Source organism: Stylophora pistillata, chromosome 8, assembly GCF_964205215.1.
Source record: "Stylophora pistillata chromosome 8, jaStyPist1.2, whole genome shotgun sequence".
NCBI classification, from domain to species: Eukaryota; Metazoa; Cnidaria; class Anthozoa; order Scleractinia; family Pocilloporidae; genus Stylophora; species Stylophora pistillata.
This window is the reverse complement of record NC_142526.1, coordinates 12,811,240-12,827,088: the sequence shown is the minus strand read 5'-3', so window position 1 is coordinate 12,827,088 and position 15,849 is coordinate 12,811,240. Positions and strand designations below refer to the sequence as shown.

Here is a 15,849-nt window from a genome sequence, read left to right as displayed (position 1 = left end):
AAGTTCACTTTCCATCACGTCTCTTGAAATACACAACGTATAAGATGAGACAATTTTAATCGAAAAAGATCGTAAAATGGACGATGAATACTGATTTAACTTGGGTAGTTATTGTCAAGTTTATTACTTTTAAAGGCGTGCGGAACTTTTCATCTCGAAAAGCCTTCTTTTGTTCTCTTAACCAGAGCAATTATTTGTCCTTTGTGGCTGATAATGACAGGCAGAAACTTCAATAAAATGGAACGGCGAAGCCTAACATTATTGGTTTTGTTAGACTGTGAACTTTAATTATTTAAAATGGATTAAGATGCAACACAACACATTTCATCTATGAGTGGGTTGAGAAACAATTGAAGATAAAGAATGTTACAGTTGAAAAAGAAATTTCGCAGGGAACCTAAAAAAAAATTAGATGTTTCTTTCTAAATTACCGAATAGCCCCATGGAAAACATTTCAATTTTTCCGTGAACTGATCTGTTGAACGTTCCTAACGTGTGCTACAACAGGATTGGGACCAGCTGAAATCTAACCAACAGTTTGCTTCGCCATGTTAACCATAGCCCGCCACAACTTAATGTTTCACCTGCTCCTGATGAATTGTTCTTTTGATTTACTCTAGGAAGGGGAGGGTGAAGTTAAGTGTTTTAAGGCCCATCATCAGTGCTAATCCACCGAACGTAGCCCCTCCCCCCATCCTTTGGTATTTTGTCAGGTTTTCACCAGACCTCACCGCGATACCCATTCATAACATCGTTAAAGTAAACGCTCTTGTCGGAGAACCCGCCATAATGACTCGCCAGGGCTCGAGTCCCGAGCGTTCAACACACGAGTCATCTCCGATTTATCAAAACAACTTGAATGATGTAATTTGAAGAAAAAGAGGAGTCGCAGAGAATCTAGTCGTGAAATTTATCTCTGATACGATATTGAGCATATGTCGACATTATTTTTTTTAATCACTTGTGGACGTACACGTTAGATTTCCCATGTGAAATGGAAGATCAACAGAGGGTAGTAGTTAGGGAACATGTGTAATGACGATCATGCTCTCTTTGCAATATGCCAGCCGATATTGATGTCCCACCCGTCCCATCTGAATCGTGTCTTTGCCGCCTCATTGCTTGCTTACAGATCTTGGTTCATTGTTATTGATTACACTCTTTTTTGCTAACGGCTTTTGTCCATTGCTTAAGAACTACTTTTAGTCTCATATCTTATTGATCAGTCTTTATAGGTTTATAACCACTTGTTACATTAAAAAAATATGTATATTTATGAACCCATATATTTCTTTTGCAGCCCTTATTTTGGTAATTGATCAAGCCCTCCATGAAAAATCAATTTAAAAAATTGTCTTAATGCATGACGTCTGATAAGAAAAATGTTTACTTAAAGAGTTGTTTCACTTCTAGAACTCTAACGTCCAAGCGTCTAAAATTCCTTTGATACCAAGTTGAATACACCCTGTACACTGTTTTGTATATTGTTTGAATACAGAGCACGTCATTCTAAGATAAAGAACTGACCGATAAATCTCATGTTTACTAGAGAAAGAAATAAACTGTGAGGCCGGACGGGAGGAGCTGAAAACTTTAAAGTTAATTTGTGGACAAAATGTTCGACTCGTCTCTTCTTCGATATGTTCCGTCGTTTCGTCATGTTACTGAGTTCCGCCGTAGTCATTCGTCTCGTTGTTCTTTCGTTTCGTTACGTCACTACCTCGCGTCGTCGTTCGACTCATCGTTTCCTTTCGTCGTTCACGATTTCGCCGTCGTTAACTGTGCAGGATTGGAAATGAGAAAGTTTCAACTCGCTGTTGAATACCTAACTTGGTTATCCAGTTTTTCCCGCCGTTTCGAGAAAAAAAAAAAAAAAAAAAAGCCAATGATTCTCGGTCAATGGAGTTTGAATGCTTTAGGAAAAATATGACGGTGTGCGAATGATAATCCGTAAAGCAATATCTAAGTTCATTTCTACGTAAGAATGAAATGATGTATAACACTCAGATGATGTATCAGTTACTTTTTACGTGCTCAAGCTACTCGCTGAAGGTTGATTAATGACTGTAGTCGAAATAATCTTCTGAGATTCAATTAATGTCAACATTGGTTTTGACAAGAAACTTGAAGAGCATTTTAACACTTTTAGGAACTTTTGTTTATTTGATAATAGAAAGGAGTTAACTGACTCCTTTAATTTTTTGACGACCTGCAGGTGAATCTAACTTGGACTGTTACAGGATGGTGATACACAAGAACGTCAGTGATACATTCGGCTGCTTCTCGTGTGCCACTTTGCTGTTTTTACCAAAATTTGACGTAATATATTATCTATTACTGAACAAACGCCAGGCAGCATGGAACCTATTTGTTACAGAATCGCATCATTGAATACAATCTCGCATTCTGATTGGTTAACGAAGCGAGGTATTTAGCGTGGAATTGCGAGTGGAAAACGAGGCTATGTGAAATTGTTTCGCATCTACGTAAGCATAACAACTATCGTCAAATCGTTACAAAGTTTGGTTTCTGAGTCAGTTTAAAATGTTTTCAAAACCATTGTCACCTTTAAAGAACCAGAAACAAAAAAGCGTTTCTCACAGTGAGCCTGAGGTTCTTCCTTGTTTTGAACTGAACTATAAATTCTTGAAGAGGCATGAAAAACCTCTTTCGCTCTCGACAACGCGAAAGCGAGAAAATCCTGTGAACACGGCCTAGAAAAAGCAATCTCCGAGCTAACAGGTCACGCCAACCCGGGTTCAATATCCACGTACAGCCATAATCTTTTAGAAAAACAACGAAGGATGTCAAGCAAGTTGGCTGGGTTTTCAGTCATGCTACTACGACTACAGAGATTAAGCACCACGTATTTTTTTCCCGCGAACGGCAGAGAGGGTCACATGACCTGACATTTCCCGCGTTTGCCGTTTGCCGGCCGCCGTTTCTACTCAAGGAGGTCATTTTTCTCGTTTGTAGGGAACGCGAAAACGTGAGTATTTGCAGCCCATTTTTACCGACTATTTCTACATTTTGATCGCTTGCTTTTATAGCTAAGCTTCGTTTATCATTTTACTTCTATATGAACTGCTTGTAAAGCTGATAGAGTTCAAATTCAAGGGGAAAATACATTACTTCTTCGTATCCATTACTTCTAGTCGTAGTGAATGGCGACCGAGAACATTTGTTCTGCCGTGTCGTCGGGAAGCTTAAACAGACGAACATCGCGGACGGAACGGCAAACGACAAACGGCCAGCAGACGTTCAGCGTTCGTCGTTTTCGCGGTGCTTAATCTAACTACTGTCACAGCTGCCAACGCCAGCGGCGGTCCACGCACTTTAAGCTTTGCGAAAAATTAATGTCAACAGCCTTGCACTTCCATCTGTAGTCGGCAATAATAACGGTAGTGATGGTCTAACAGCAAGAGTTCTGGGTGGACTGTTCACCAATGCATCGTTCAACAACTCTCCGGTGAACATTTCCATCAACTTTCAGTTGAATGCTCATTCCAACAATTCAGCTAATGGCAGTTGCCTGTAGTGAATTTCTACAAATAAAATGATCAAAGTTTTTGGACTTTTCATGAAACACTTGCTTGTTTTGAAAGGAATAAAATATCAATACACGTATTTACACTTCAAGGTACTTACTTTTTATTAATCGCAATGTTAAACTTTCAGCGCTTTCGCTTACACACTTCATTTCTTTCCGTTTTGCCACCAAAGAGATAAAAGGTGTAAATTATTTTCCTTCTCAAGAAAATTCAGTACAAATTTGAAAAAAAGATGTTAAAAATAAACGGCTTGTAAATTCAGTGAAATACCACCATTATCCTTAAAAAGTGTGAAGCTTGTTTAAAAAGTTTGAAACCGAATGTAAAAACGAGGTTCAAATAAAAGATGTCGAAGGTTCTAACGTGATCGACTGACCTTGCTACCTATTCGCTAGCGCAATGACAGTTCTGACAAGTTGACTTCAAAATAGGGAAGCTTTAGCAACGACGACGGCGACGGCAACGAAAACGTCGTGTGGAAATCTAACTTTACGTTTTTGTAACTATTTCGAGGTTATTCCGATGTGTTTCACTTGGAAAATGCTGGCGAACTATTCAGGGACTATATCACTACGAACAGCATTAAAGTAAGGAGAAAGAAAGAAAAATTAACCGTCATGCGCTCACGTTCTCGAGAAAACCTAAAGTTTGGTTGTTTCACGTTGTTGTTTTGCCGAGAAAGGCAAAGAAAAGTATCAAAATGTTAAACGCACGTTCAGGGCGATTGTTTTTACTCGTTAAGCCTATCGTTTTCTGCCGTTCTCGTTGCCGTCGCCGTCGTCGTTGCTAAAGCTCCCTATTAGTGGCTTTCAAGGGCGCGCGCTCAGGATGAAAACAATTTTATTGCTGTTTTCTTGTTTTCCTGCTTTTATTCAATGATGCGATTCCAGGAAAATTCCTTACCTGACTCGTGAATTCCGCGTTAAATTGCACTTGAAAACCGATATCGCACTCATCGCTTCGCGATTCGTGTGATATCGGTTATCAAGTGCAATTTAAGGCGGAATTCCCTCGTCAGATAATGAATTTTCTTATATAATAGCGCGACCGTACGTTTATAACGTGGCATGTAGAGTTTCATTTCAGCTGCAAAGTTCCTAGCGTCCAATCAATTCAGCCGCAGTTTTTCAAAACTTTCAAGATTTTTTTTATTCCATCCCGGTTAGGATATACCTTTTGGAGCTGAAAATGAACAGTAAACATGCTTAATATTACTCCATTCGAAAAACAACGATCATGTGGCTCGTTCAAGCAACGAAATTAACTTTGGATTGAACGATTTTTCATTCCCAAATACGATACGAATTATGGCTGGAAAAAGAAAACTAAGCTTTCTGACTTCAAGTGGGGTATTGCAAGGTTCCAGTGGAAACCATTCTTTAGAAGGATAAATATCATTATCAGGTGCTGACATGTCCAAAAAGTATCGCTGAATAGAAGAATTTTTTAAAATCGTAAAATTTTCAGAAATTTCAACACAAAGCTGCGCAATTTTCTAGGCGTGGATTTTAGTAAATAAGGACTCAAGCATGATGAATCTATACTACGCAGTTCCCGCACATGCATAAAATCTAAACGTTTCTCACTTCCAAACGACAACTGAAATTCAAGTTAAGCATTTCCCTACATAAACGTTGGGCCTGGAAATTTTTCTTGGTCATTTTACCTTGCCCCTCTGTTGATAGTTTTCGGGTAGAGCGCGATTACAGGGAAGACCAAGTGCAATTGTAATAAAACTCCGTTTTCGTGCCGAACCTCTGTCCGATAATTATGTGATATTGAATAATTAGGTAATTTGGTCATATCAACTAGGTTGAAATAGTAAATTGGCCACCTTAACGAGTTAAAAAGCTGACGTTTCGAGCGTTAGCCCTTCGCTCTGACGAACGGCTGACGCTCGAAACGTCAGCTTTAAACTTTTTAACTCGTTACGGTGGCCAGTTTACTATTTCTAACTCTGTTTCAACCTAGTTGAAATAACTAAATTACCTTGTTACCCCCGCCGACGCAGCACCACAGTTTCTTTAGAAACTTTTATCCTTTATAAAATAATTAGTTTATACATAGCGCGTTTTTGTAGAGGTATAGATGTACTTGGGAAGTTTTAGGGAACCCAAGAGTCACAAATAGAGAATTACTCGAGGCGAAACCGAAAGCAACCTTGTTTGCTTCCCTCGTGCTCTCCCAACCTCCCGCATGCATCCCTACAAGAGGGGGACTTGGGGATTTTCGGTTTTGCGGTTTTGACTGTTTTTTGGATCGGTTTTTCGGTTTTTTGGTTTTGATGTTCAGAGCGGTTTGCGGATCTTACGTTTTTTTGCATTCGGTTTTCGGTTTTCTTGAAAACTCTGATGCGGTTTTAATTTCGGTTTTTCCTTTTTGACCCCTTTAAAGGTAAAAATGTAGCGGTTTTGTCAGGTTTGCATGCAGTTTTCGGTTTTACTGCCTTTTCTCGTCGGTTTTCGTTTTTGGAGTTTTTTTGTCCGGTTTTACGGTTTCCCAGAGGCCCCAATGCCCCCCTCCTACAACTCGTTACACGCACGCTAAGCACGAACTAATTGTTTAAGACGAGGCTAGAAATACAAAAGATAAAAATGAAAGGAATACAATGATCTATTGAATGAATGCTAACGATATGGCATTGTATTGTGTTTTTCTTTAAAATCTTTGCGTGATGACAATACTGAAGATCCTTTTTGTTGATTTATGTATTGTTTTACTTCCATAATTACGGCCACATCTGTGTGTTGCAGGACAGCATAATAATGTTGGTTCTGTCCTGGTGTACCGGTTCACAAGGGAATTACCATTGTTCTTTCTTTGTTTAGGAGTTATCGGTTAGCTATTGTGTATTGTTTGGTCTTTTCTATTGGCTCTTGTGAACCGGTACACGAGGACAGAACCATAATGTTTCATTTAATTACCTTATATGCAAGTGTCATCCTTACTCGTACATGCTCTGTAGGAAGCTTTCAAAAGAATCCTCTCTTACACTGTAGAATCTGTTTGAATCGCTTCCTAAAATGCCGACTCATTACTCCATAAATAACAGGATTGCAGGCAGAGTTCAACATTGCGAGCCAAGTTGTGATAGCAAAGAATTCGTCCGGCCACGAACAGTCTTCGAATAAAAGGCAAAATATTCCTATAAAGTGAGGTGTCCAGCACAACACGAACGTGCCCACTACAATCAATAAAGTCTTAGCAGCTTTGGTTTCACGTCGCATTTTCGCTCGGGCTTGTACGTCCTTCCTTTTCCGAAGTTTATCAAGCGCAAGTTTTGATTTGCTGAATGCTCTAAATGCGTTTGGACCCGCAAAGTTCTTTAGAGTGGAGATCGAAACAGTTGAAAGCTTCTTTCTACGCGTCGCGGGAGAAGCTCTGCCGCCCTCTTGACAACTTTTTGATGAGAAAGCAAACGAACTGTGTGATGCAGATTGAGAAACAACTACAGGAATTTGCGACGATTGTCTGGGAAAATCTGAGACACTATGGGCTTTCGTCTGTCGCGGTTGTACAATAGCCCCGACTGAAAGGCTGTTTGACCGGCAAGACGTTCTTATTTCTAAGTTATCAACGTTCTTCATAGGATAAGAAGGGTATTCGTTCATATTATTTACGTCATTGTCCTTTGTTGATTCGTTTACACTTGACTCGCAATTGTTTAAATTTCCTAAATCCGCTCGAGGTTGATTAAAATGTTGCATAATTGCCTTCATTTCCTCTTTTCCTTTCACATTTTGAAGAGGAGGTAAATAAATGGCGCCAGTTTTTCTTTTCAAGATGTTAGTATTTGTTTTTGGAGGCAGCATGTCCACGTACGTTCTGTCTAATAGAGTTGACGCACACTGTCGATCGTGTATGTTGCTACAGATTGGTTCGTTCGAAGCGATAACTGAATCTTGTATACTTTCACAACTGCTATTCAAAACGCTTTCCCTTCCTAAGCTTCCATATTCACTCGAAATTCTCCTTGGTTTTAAGTAACTCGTCGAACCCCCCTCTTCATAACCAGAGTCCTTAGTGGGTTGATCGTCAGTATTTGTCATTTTAAATGATGATGCCGTGACCTCGTTTCGTTCATTGTAAATTATTCCCGGTGTTTGACGACCTGATATTAATTTTTCGTCGTACATGTCGCTGTTTAGCGAACTCTGATTTTTACCCTGATTCTTGACTGATAAAATAGAAAATGGGTCTATTGATGAAGAGTTCAAATGCGTTTGACTATCGCCTCGGAAACCAGAGTATTCACTTGAGCTGGCTTCCCCCTTCACTCCAATTGAACCCGTAACTGGAACAACTCTCCTCGATTGCATCTTGGCTGTGCGAAATATCTTTAAATATGTTACCATCATCACGGCAAGTGGCAAGAAAAAGCACACGGAAAATAAGAATATTGTGTAAGAAATACTGTAGCCCCACTCAACAGTGCAGATAGACTCGGATCGTATAAAAGTGTACTGTGTCCAGTCGGTGAGTGGAAGGCAAGCCATAAGTAAGGCATGGAACCATATATAAGTAATCATTCCAGCAGCAACCTTGTTCGTTATCCACGTACCGTACTTGAAAGGATAGAGAATTGCACAGTATCGGTCAATTGACACCGCTGCCAGCGTGAGAATCGAAGCGATACAAAACAAAGAGTTGGCCATACCATTGACCTTACACCATTTGTTCCCGAAGATCCAATCATACGTGATGGATGAAGTGAGAGTAAAAGGCATCCCGATCATAGTGAGTAACAGATCGGCGCAGGCTAGATTGATTATGAACACGTTCGTAATTGTTTGCAGAGTTTTGTCAATGTAAATGGCCGCTAGAATGAGTAGATTGCCCCCCAACGCAACAAGTATTATAATCACCATAGAGGCGGCTTGAAGGAATACGCCAGCTCTTGATCGAGGATCCTGAGTCGAAACATCGTTAATAGGGTCTGCAAGAGAATCATTTAGCAAAGAGTCTACCATGTTGTACCCCTCTTGGGTATAAACATACTTCAACGCGTTTCAGCGACTAAGAACCCGTTCACGCTTGGACGGAGATTCATCCAAATATTTTCCACATACTATAATGCATAAACATGAGACACAAGCTATTTTTGCGTTAATTGAATTTTGCCAAGCGCAGTGTCTCTAAAGGTAGTCTAAGACTTATTTGCGTGAAGAAGACTCGTTCAGTGACTCCATAATCAGGTAACTTTCCTGAAAAGACAAAGTTAAGAAATGTCATTTGTGAGGACATGAGCAAAGTTTAGATATCAAAAACACTGTTGGTTCCGAACGCCCCCATGTCAGTTCAAGAACAAAAGCATCACTTAATTATGGATTCAAAAATGTTTATATTCGAATTCGCGAAAATGTCTTTGTTCTGATAAAGTAAATAAGTCTTCAAAGAACGAACGTGCCGGCTGAGGACTTTAAAGAATTCACAGGCGATTGTAGATGGTGTTTATATTAGAAATCCGCTTTGCACTTCTACGCTTTTGCTGCTAAAAGCCCCGTGTCATTAATTGTTTGAATAAGTGGTTAATCAAAATTTTCCATTTAGAGCCAACATTCTTCAACATCGCTTTCCATGCCAGTTCACAAAAGCACACTCAAGTAAATTATGAATTGAAACAATACCCAGTGTTTCATTGCTTTTTCGTGATTTTTGTCCAAATTTTTTTATGTTCTAAGCGTTCCCAGAGAATTAAGAAGTTAATCCCTTCTTACTTTGATAATCTAGTGATATCTGTTAATCTTAACCATACGTAACTGGGTCGAATATTGGATTGTCTAAAAGTAGCCTTTTTACACAATCTACGTTCGTTTTCCTTTAGATTCTTCTTAAGTTAGATTTAACGCTTAATCCCCCAATCTGCAATTTGTTTTTATATTTGAATTATGAACGGTTTGTCAGAAAATTTCACAGACGGCAAGGAAAAGAACAATAGTCAATAGAGGCCACATATTGTGCATCTTTCTTAAATACCACTATAAAACAGTTAAATCAACACGAAAGGACTAACGTACTTGAGACTTGCCCGTGTGTACCTTTTAGTGACGATAAATTCAATAGTTCGTTTGTGGCAAAAATTATTTCAATTGCTATTTATATCAATGATGGTGTTTCCTCCTTTGAGTCCCCTCAGGAAAAAATGAGATTTACATTTGCTTAGACGGGGTAGAGTCTTCCTATACTTTGTCAAAAGAGAAAATCTCATTACTTGAAAAGCTCTTGAGTAACTTCTTCTTCGCTCCGACGAAGGGCTAACGCTCGAAACGTCAGATTTTGTAATCGTTACGGTGGCCAATTTACCATTTCAACTTTGTTGATATATCCAATTTATTTCGTTATCCCTACCGACGCAGCCCCAAACAGTTTTTTTCGAAACTATGAGCCTTTACTAACTTCTATAGACTTTTGGATGACTTCTTCTCTTTAATGAAAAATGCAATCGTCTTCTGAACCAGCCAAACGAAATTCAACTTGACATTTGAATGATGATTATATTTGTGAGAAACTTGTATTTTTAATCGATGCTAGAGTATATAACCGCGGCCCGGCGAGCTTAGTTGGTGGAGTACTGGACTTTCGTGAGGGAGTCGAGAGTTTAAACACCTGATTGGACTAACACTCGAGTTCTTAAAATAACTGAGGAGAATGTGATGCCTTTGCTATGAGTTCTACAAATGGTAAGACGTTCTACTTTTCTCGGGTAAGGAAGACAAACAGTAGGCCCTTCTCCCGCATCTTATCTGTACTGGTTAACAGAGGGAACGTTAAAGAACCCAAACAGGTCTTGCAAAGAGTAGAGAAGGAAACTCCCGGTGTTGTGATTTGGCCTTGATTCCGGATTTGGGGGCACTTGCAAAAATTTCCTTCTAAAAAATTGTAAACTGCTCAATGCAGTCTGGCCAAAGTTACCCGCAAAGTGTCGTAAATTATTAATAAACTAAACTACTGTACTCTGTTGCACTGCATATGGACTCTCATTTCATGCCACGGGTAGGTGTTATAATTTTCAACTTTTAAAGTGCCCCTGAGAAAAAATGTTTTTACATCGTTTTTTCATTTTCGTGTTTACTGTGTCTACTTCACCTACCCTGCCACATTTCGAGATTTCGCGTCTGTCATTAGTTGACCATGATCCGGAAGTTGATTGCAGCATGCAGGACTCAGAGGAAGTGACGTCAAAGGCTCAACGCGTAAAAAGTCACATAACAGGTGCTCTACAGTAACTCTACTCTTACAAAAACATTTTCAAAAATGACGGGACATCGATGCTTAGTTCAAGGCTAGTGGTATTTCTCTGCATCGGAGCCTTGTAACTAGGTCAGAGCGGAAAAATGGATGCGAGTTGTACGAACCCGCCGGGCAAACTTCAATTCCACAGGAATATTTGCCAATTGAATATTTCGCTTCTGGGTTACCAAATCTGCACATGTTTCGAAGCACCATCGCCAAACTTTCCCTGTTTCTTTCGCACACATAATGCACGACGGTCCTTGGTAACGCGACTGCTTCGCTGCTTCATCAACAGCACCTTTTCTGGAGAATCCAAATCTTCCTTTTCGTTGACTTTCTTTAGATTTGGGGAAACATTCTTGTTTTCAGCTCTCTGCGAGTCTCCACTGTTTGGGGGTGTTATGGCCACAGATGACGACGTCTTGTTCGTTGGTGTCGTTGGCATTTCTAAGCGCAATGAAGCACGTGGTTGTTCTTTGTTTGCTTGGCATGTTGCGGAGATCTACTGTGTCCAGCAAATATCTCAGCCGCGAAATGAACTCAGAGCTTTCCGAAGAAGAACGGCGAAGCAGAGTGGTTATCAACCCAATCGAGGAACAGAAAATTTCTGTTGCATTTGAAGACTTCTTGTTAGAGCAGTGGCGGCCATCTTGCAGCCGAATGTAGGCACTGTCGATTCTTTGAAAATCGCCTGGAAAACTGAGTGATCGCTTAAAATATTGTGTCTGCGTTGATCCACAAACTTTGGAACTAAGATTCTACCAACTCAATTGTGGACTTAATTCAGGACTGATGACCCGAGTGAAGGGCGAGAAACCTTCCTCGGTGCCATCTCTACTACTACCGAATCACGCGTTTGTAATACGAATGTGCAAGGAAAAGATTGGCGGCCAAAAACCATGACATTCTAGCTCGAGGGTGTTGATAGCTTGAGCTAGTCGGCCCATGACATATTTAATGAGATTAAATACGGGATTATCACACCCGAAAGAGACGAGCCCAGCAGGCGTAATATTTACAGTGCAAAGCCCTTGTGTCTTCTCATCGATCTGATCCGAACACTTCTCGGGAGACGGTTTCGAGAGATCTGTACACTTCGAAGGTCTTAGGCGAAGAATTCTGCCGGGTTGAGTGCCGGTATTCTCGGTTTACTAAGATCTCTTGGACCTGAACTAATCCTCGAGAAATTCCCAAAGGTGGTGCGTGCAAGGTATACAGTATGGTCTGGGCTTTACCAAGGAGTACAGAATACATGCCAAAAGCACAAGATCAGTGATAAAGAACTGCATTACTATGATTTTTTATAATGTCGTAGTAGTAGCAAGTATTATAAATATAGTAAGAAGTAGACAACTTTTTTGAGAGATATGTTTCGGCATGCTTATGCCATCTTCAATCAATGAGTAACAGAACGTGTGTAATTATATAACAGACAAGTAGATGAATAAAATATTTACAGTATGATGTAATACAAAAGCGGGTACTAATTGCAACGGGCATAGGGTAAAATATACACTGGACTGGACTATTTTTTTGGACGATTTTTTGGACGACTTTTTGGACTAGTTTTTGGACGATTTTTTAGACGATTTTTTGGACCATTTTATAAGGGGGAGGCACACCTTTAGTACTCAGGGAGGGGTGGGGTGCTGTCGACAAGTACTGAGGGAGGGGTGGGGGAAGAAAGTTATTACTCAGGGAGGGGTGGTAGGTGGTTGTAATTGTAAACACTACTGGTTAATGAAGCTTTTACTCGATCGTAATAATTATTTTAATCGGTTTTTCGACTGACTTCTCCTATATCAACATTTTGCGCTGGGCAGCGGCGTTTCTTTATTTTTTTAGCCACGCGAAAGCGAAACTGCCACGTAAACACTGGACTTTAGTCTTATTGAAAATATCGCGCTTATGATCCTCCACTGTTGAGTTACCAGTCTGGCATAGGTTATGCGTGTGCCTTTTGAGTTTACTTGTGCACAATCAGTTTTCCTTTGTGTAGTTACCAGATTTATCTATCTTTCTTTTGTCATTAATGTTATCAGACGAGATCACAGAATTTCAGTTCCTTGACCCTTGACTTTATCCGCAAATAGAGAATTTACAAGCGCTATCACAAATTTTAACGTTTGTACGTTTACTATATGAAATCATTTTTGGTACAATCATACAATGCAAAGCAATATTCTCTCAAGCTTCGCTTCTCGGGGAAATATGCTAGTTTTAAGAACATCAAATATCCGCAGGGCAACTATCAGACCGATAGTTCTTGGACAGAAACAGTCTTGTTTAACGAGTTATCTTGTGGGTGGAGTTTGACTAATGGTCGTGGGTCGTGGGTCGTGGTTCGTGGGTCGTGGGTCGTGGGTACAAGTCGTGGGTCGTGGGTGTGGGTGTGGGTGTGGGTGTGGGTAAAAGTCGTGGGTGTGGTTAATACTTAATAAGAAGAATAACCATTTAAAATAAATATAATAATACATAAACTTTATACAACCCTGTCATTCATTAATTTAATTGTTCGTTCTTGTAGTTATTTTATTTTGTTTATTCAATTTACCCTACTTTACGTCTATTTTTATCTGTTATCTCACTGTCAATGAAATTAGTTTCAGTTTCGCGACGCATTCCGAGATCTCGTTTGATAACAAAGGGAAGAGAGATAAATCTTATAATTAGATACTGTGTACACGTTTTTCGAGCTGTGCGGTCTGCAGTCTGCGGTCTGCGTTCTGCGTTTTCGAGGACTGTGTTAACGAGACACCTGAGTTGCTTTGTACGATTGTACCAAAAATGATTTCATATAGTAGAAGTACTATGACGTTAAAATTGCGACAGCGCTCGTGAATTCTATATTTGCGGCTAAAGTCAGGGGCGGTAGTTTGGAAAAGCCGGAATCCGGAATTCCGCCGGAATTCCGCCGGAATATTTCAACGTCTGTTTTTTTAATTCAAAACAACTCCGATGATTTTCCGAAGAGCGTCGAGCTCCGAATATACCTCGATGATTAACCGAAAACTATCCGAGGGTCTCCGAAGTTACTCGGAGATCCTCGAGGGACAATCGAACCCCTGGCTTTATTTGTTTTTTATCGACTTTCTTATCTCATCTTTTGTTTATTTTTAATTATTAACTTATCTATTTTTTAACGGCCGTAAAACTAAATAATAAACAGCAAATCATTCATCAAATTATAGGTTAACATGGTCAGCGTCCCTTTAATCGAGATCTCGATTATTCATTAAAAGGGTACAAAGAAAATATAGCAATGCCTTAGTCAGTCTGCCATTTACACAATTTTAATTCCGGGAAAGCACTGCTTAACGAAAGCGATAAGCTCTTCCGTTAAAGACAGGCCTCCCTCATTCCTCCTCAACAAACCTTGCAGGTTTTCTATTGCGAATTCCAAAAAACACCAGGCTGCTCTTCGCAAACTTCACGGTTTTATTCTTCACTTAGTTACTATACTCACAGATCACGTCTCTATCCTTCTCGATAGAAAAAAGCAACCAAAAAATCTTGGCAGGTTTTATCTTATCAATACGTGCGGCACACCCTAACACCTAGATAACGATATCAGCTAACAAATGGACTGGTTAATTGATCCCATTACAGACACTGAAACCACAAGCGAAAAGTTGTCACCACGCAATCACTTATCTTACTAACTTGTCACACGTTCTAACTTAAATTGTCTCAGCATTTCCAGCTTACCTCTCCGAAGAGCGTACCAGCTCCGAATATACTCGAAGATTAACCAAAGATTATCTGAAGGTTTTCGAAGTTATCCGAAGATCCCTGATTTTTTCAAGGCCTGTTTTTAATTTAAAACAACTCCGAAGATTTTCCGAGTGGTGTACGAGCTGTGCATATACTCCGAAGTTACTCGAGGATCCGGCCCGAATAACTATCGAACCCCCATAAATATGGTCGGACACCTATAAGGAATTAAGAAAACGCTGAAGAATCTATTTTTATGTTAGTTACACGGAATTTTTTATGGTGAATTTTGTCTTAGCCAAGTGATAAGTGCATGGATATTGGGTAAATTCAAATCAGTTTGTTTCCGGTTGGACAGTTAACCACTCCGATACCCCACTCCTTTTTCCTCGTCCGAAGAACAAAGAACGATCAAAAACGCAGGCCTTGTGAGTACTTGGCATGCAGTAAAATGCGTAATGACGCCATTGTCTAAAAAGTGATCGCGAAATTATTTTTTGAGTTAAAACTTGAATTAATAACTTAAATTTTGAATAAAAATAGGCCGACAAAAATTAATTCTTGTATACGCGACACGTTAGGTATCACAATACTGTATGGCCACGTGTATAATCATACTATCTGCATGATGTACAATTACTGCGTCGTAATAGCGACGCACGGTCGAGCAAGAAAGAGTAAAACATTTGCGCTAAGTCGATTAATTGTTCTGCAAAATGGAGAGGAGAAGAACGTACGCGGATGTTGTATCAGGTATGTTCTATTGGAAGTTTGCTGTTTTTACATTCCTTGTTCTAGATCTCTGGGGATTTACTGTAATTTCCTTTCAATTTAATCAAGGAAGATCATCTTCCTCTGAAAGTGACGAGGACCTGGAGACAATGTAAGGTGTACTGGTAAAGGGAAAGTGCAGAGAGTTTTCCTATGAAATTTTTCTTTCGGCATTTTTCGTTAATACAGCTGCGAATTAATACATATTTGGGTAGGCTAGAATACGAATAAGTGAATCGTTCCCATAGTTGAAAGTGTCGTCCTAAAACGAGCTTTCGCGCTTCAAGAACTCGGGGTGCCGTGATTTCAATGGCATTTTGCGAGATTTTAGGCAGATAGAGATAGAAAGATAAGAGGGGTTTCACAAGTCTACAAGCCCCCCCTCTGTGCAAGTGACCGAGGTTTAGCCATGTTTTTCATCATTTTGCTCGGACTTTTGTTCGACACCGTAAAGTGGATCTTAGTGGAAGATGTCCATCATTAACGGGATAAACTTTTGGAATTTTTTTGGTGTGAATTGCGCAACGAAAGTGAACATTTGTTCCTGAAAGAAATCCACATGTTCGTGTGAAAAGTTAAG

General features: G+C 39.8%; 1 protein-coding gene and 1 pseudogene across 1 annotated transcript; both read right to left on the bottom strand.

Moving 5' to 3' along the window:
* Positions 1-1,712: 1,712 nt before the first annotated feature.
* Positions 1,713-8,842, bottom strand: LOC111332776 (octopamine receptor 1). The gene is made up of 2 exons (XM_022938209.2): positions 6,476-8,842; positions 1,713-3,545 (listed from the first exon to the last, which is right to left on the bottom strand). Exon 1 carries the CDS (start codon positions 8,519-8,521, stop codon positions 6,524-6,526), a length of 1,998 nt encoding a protein of 665 aa, XP_022793944.2. The 5' UTR covers positions 8,522-8,842; the 3' UTR covers positions 1,713-3,545; positions 6,476-6,523.
* A 664-nt stretch (positions 8,843-9,506) lies between these two features.
* LOC148725037 (uncharacterized) lies at positions 9,507-11,685 on the bottom strand (annotated as a pseudogene).
* Positions 11,686-15,849: the final 4,164 nt, after the last annotated feature.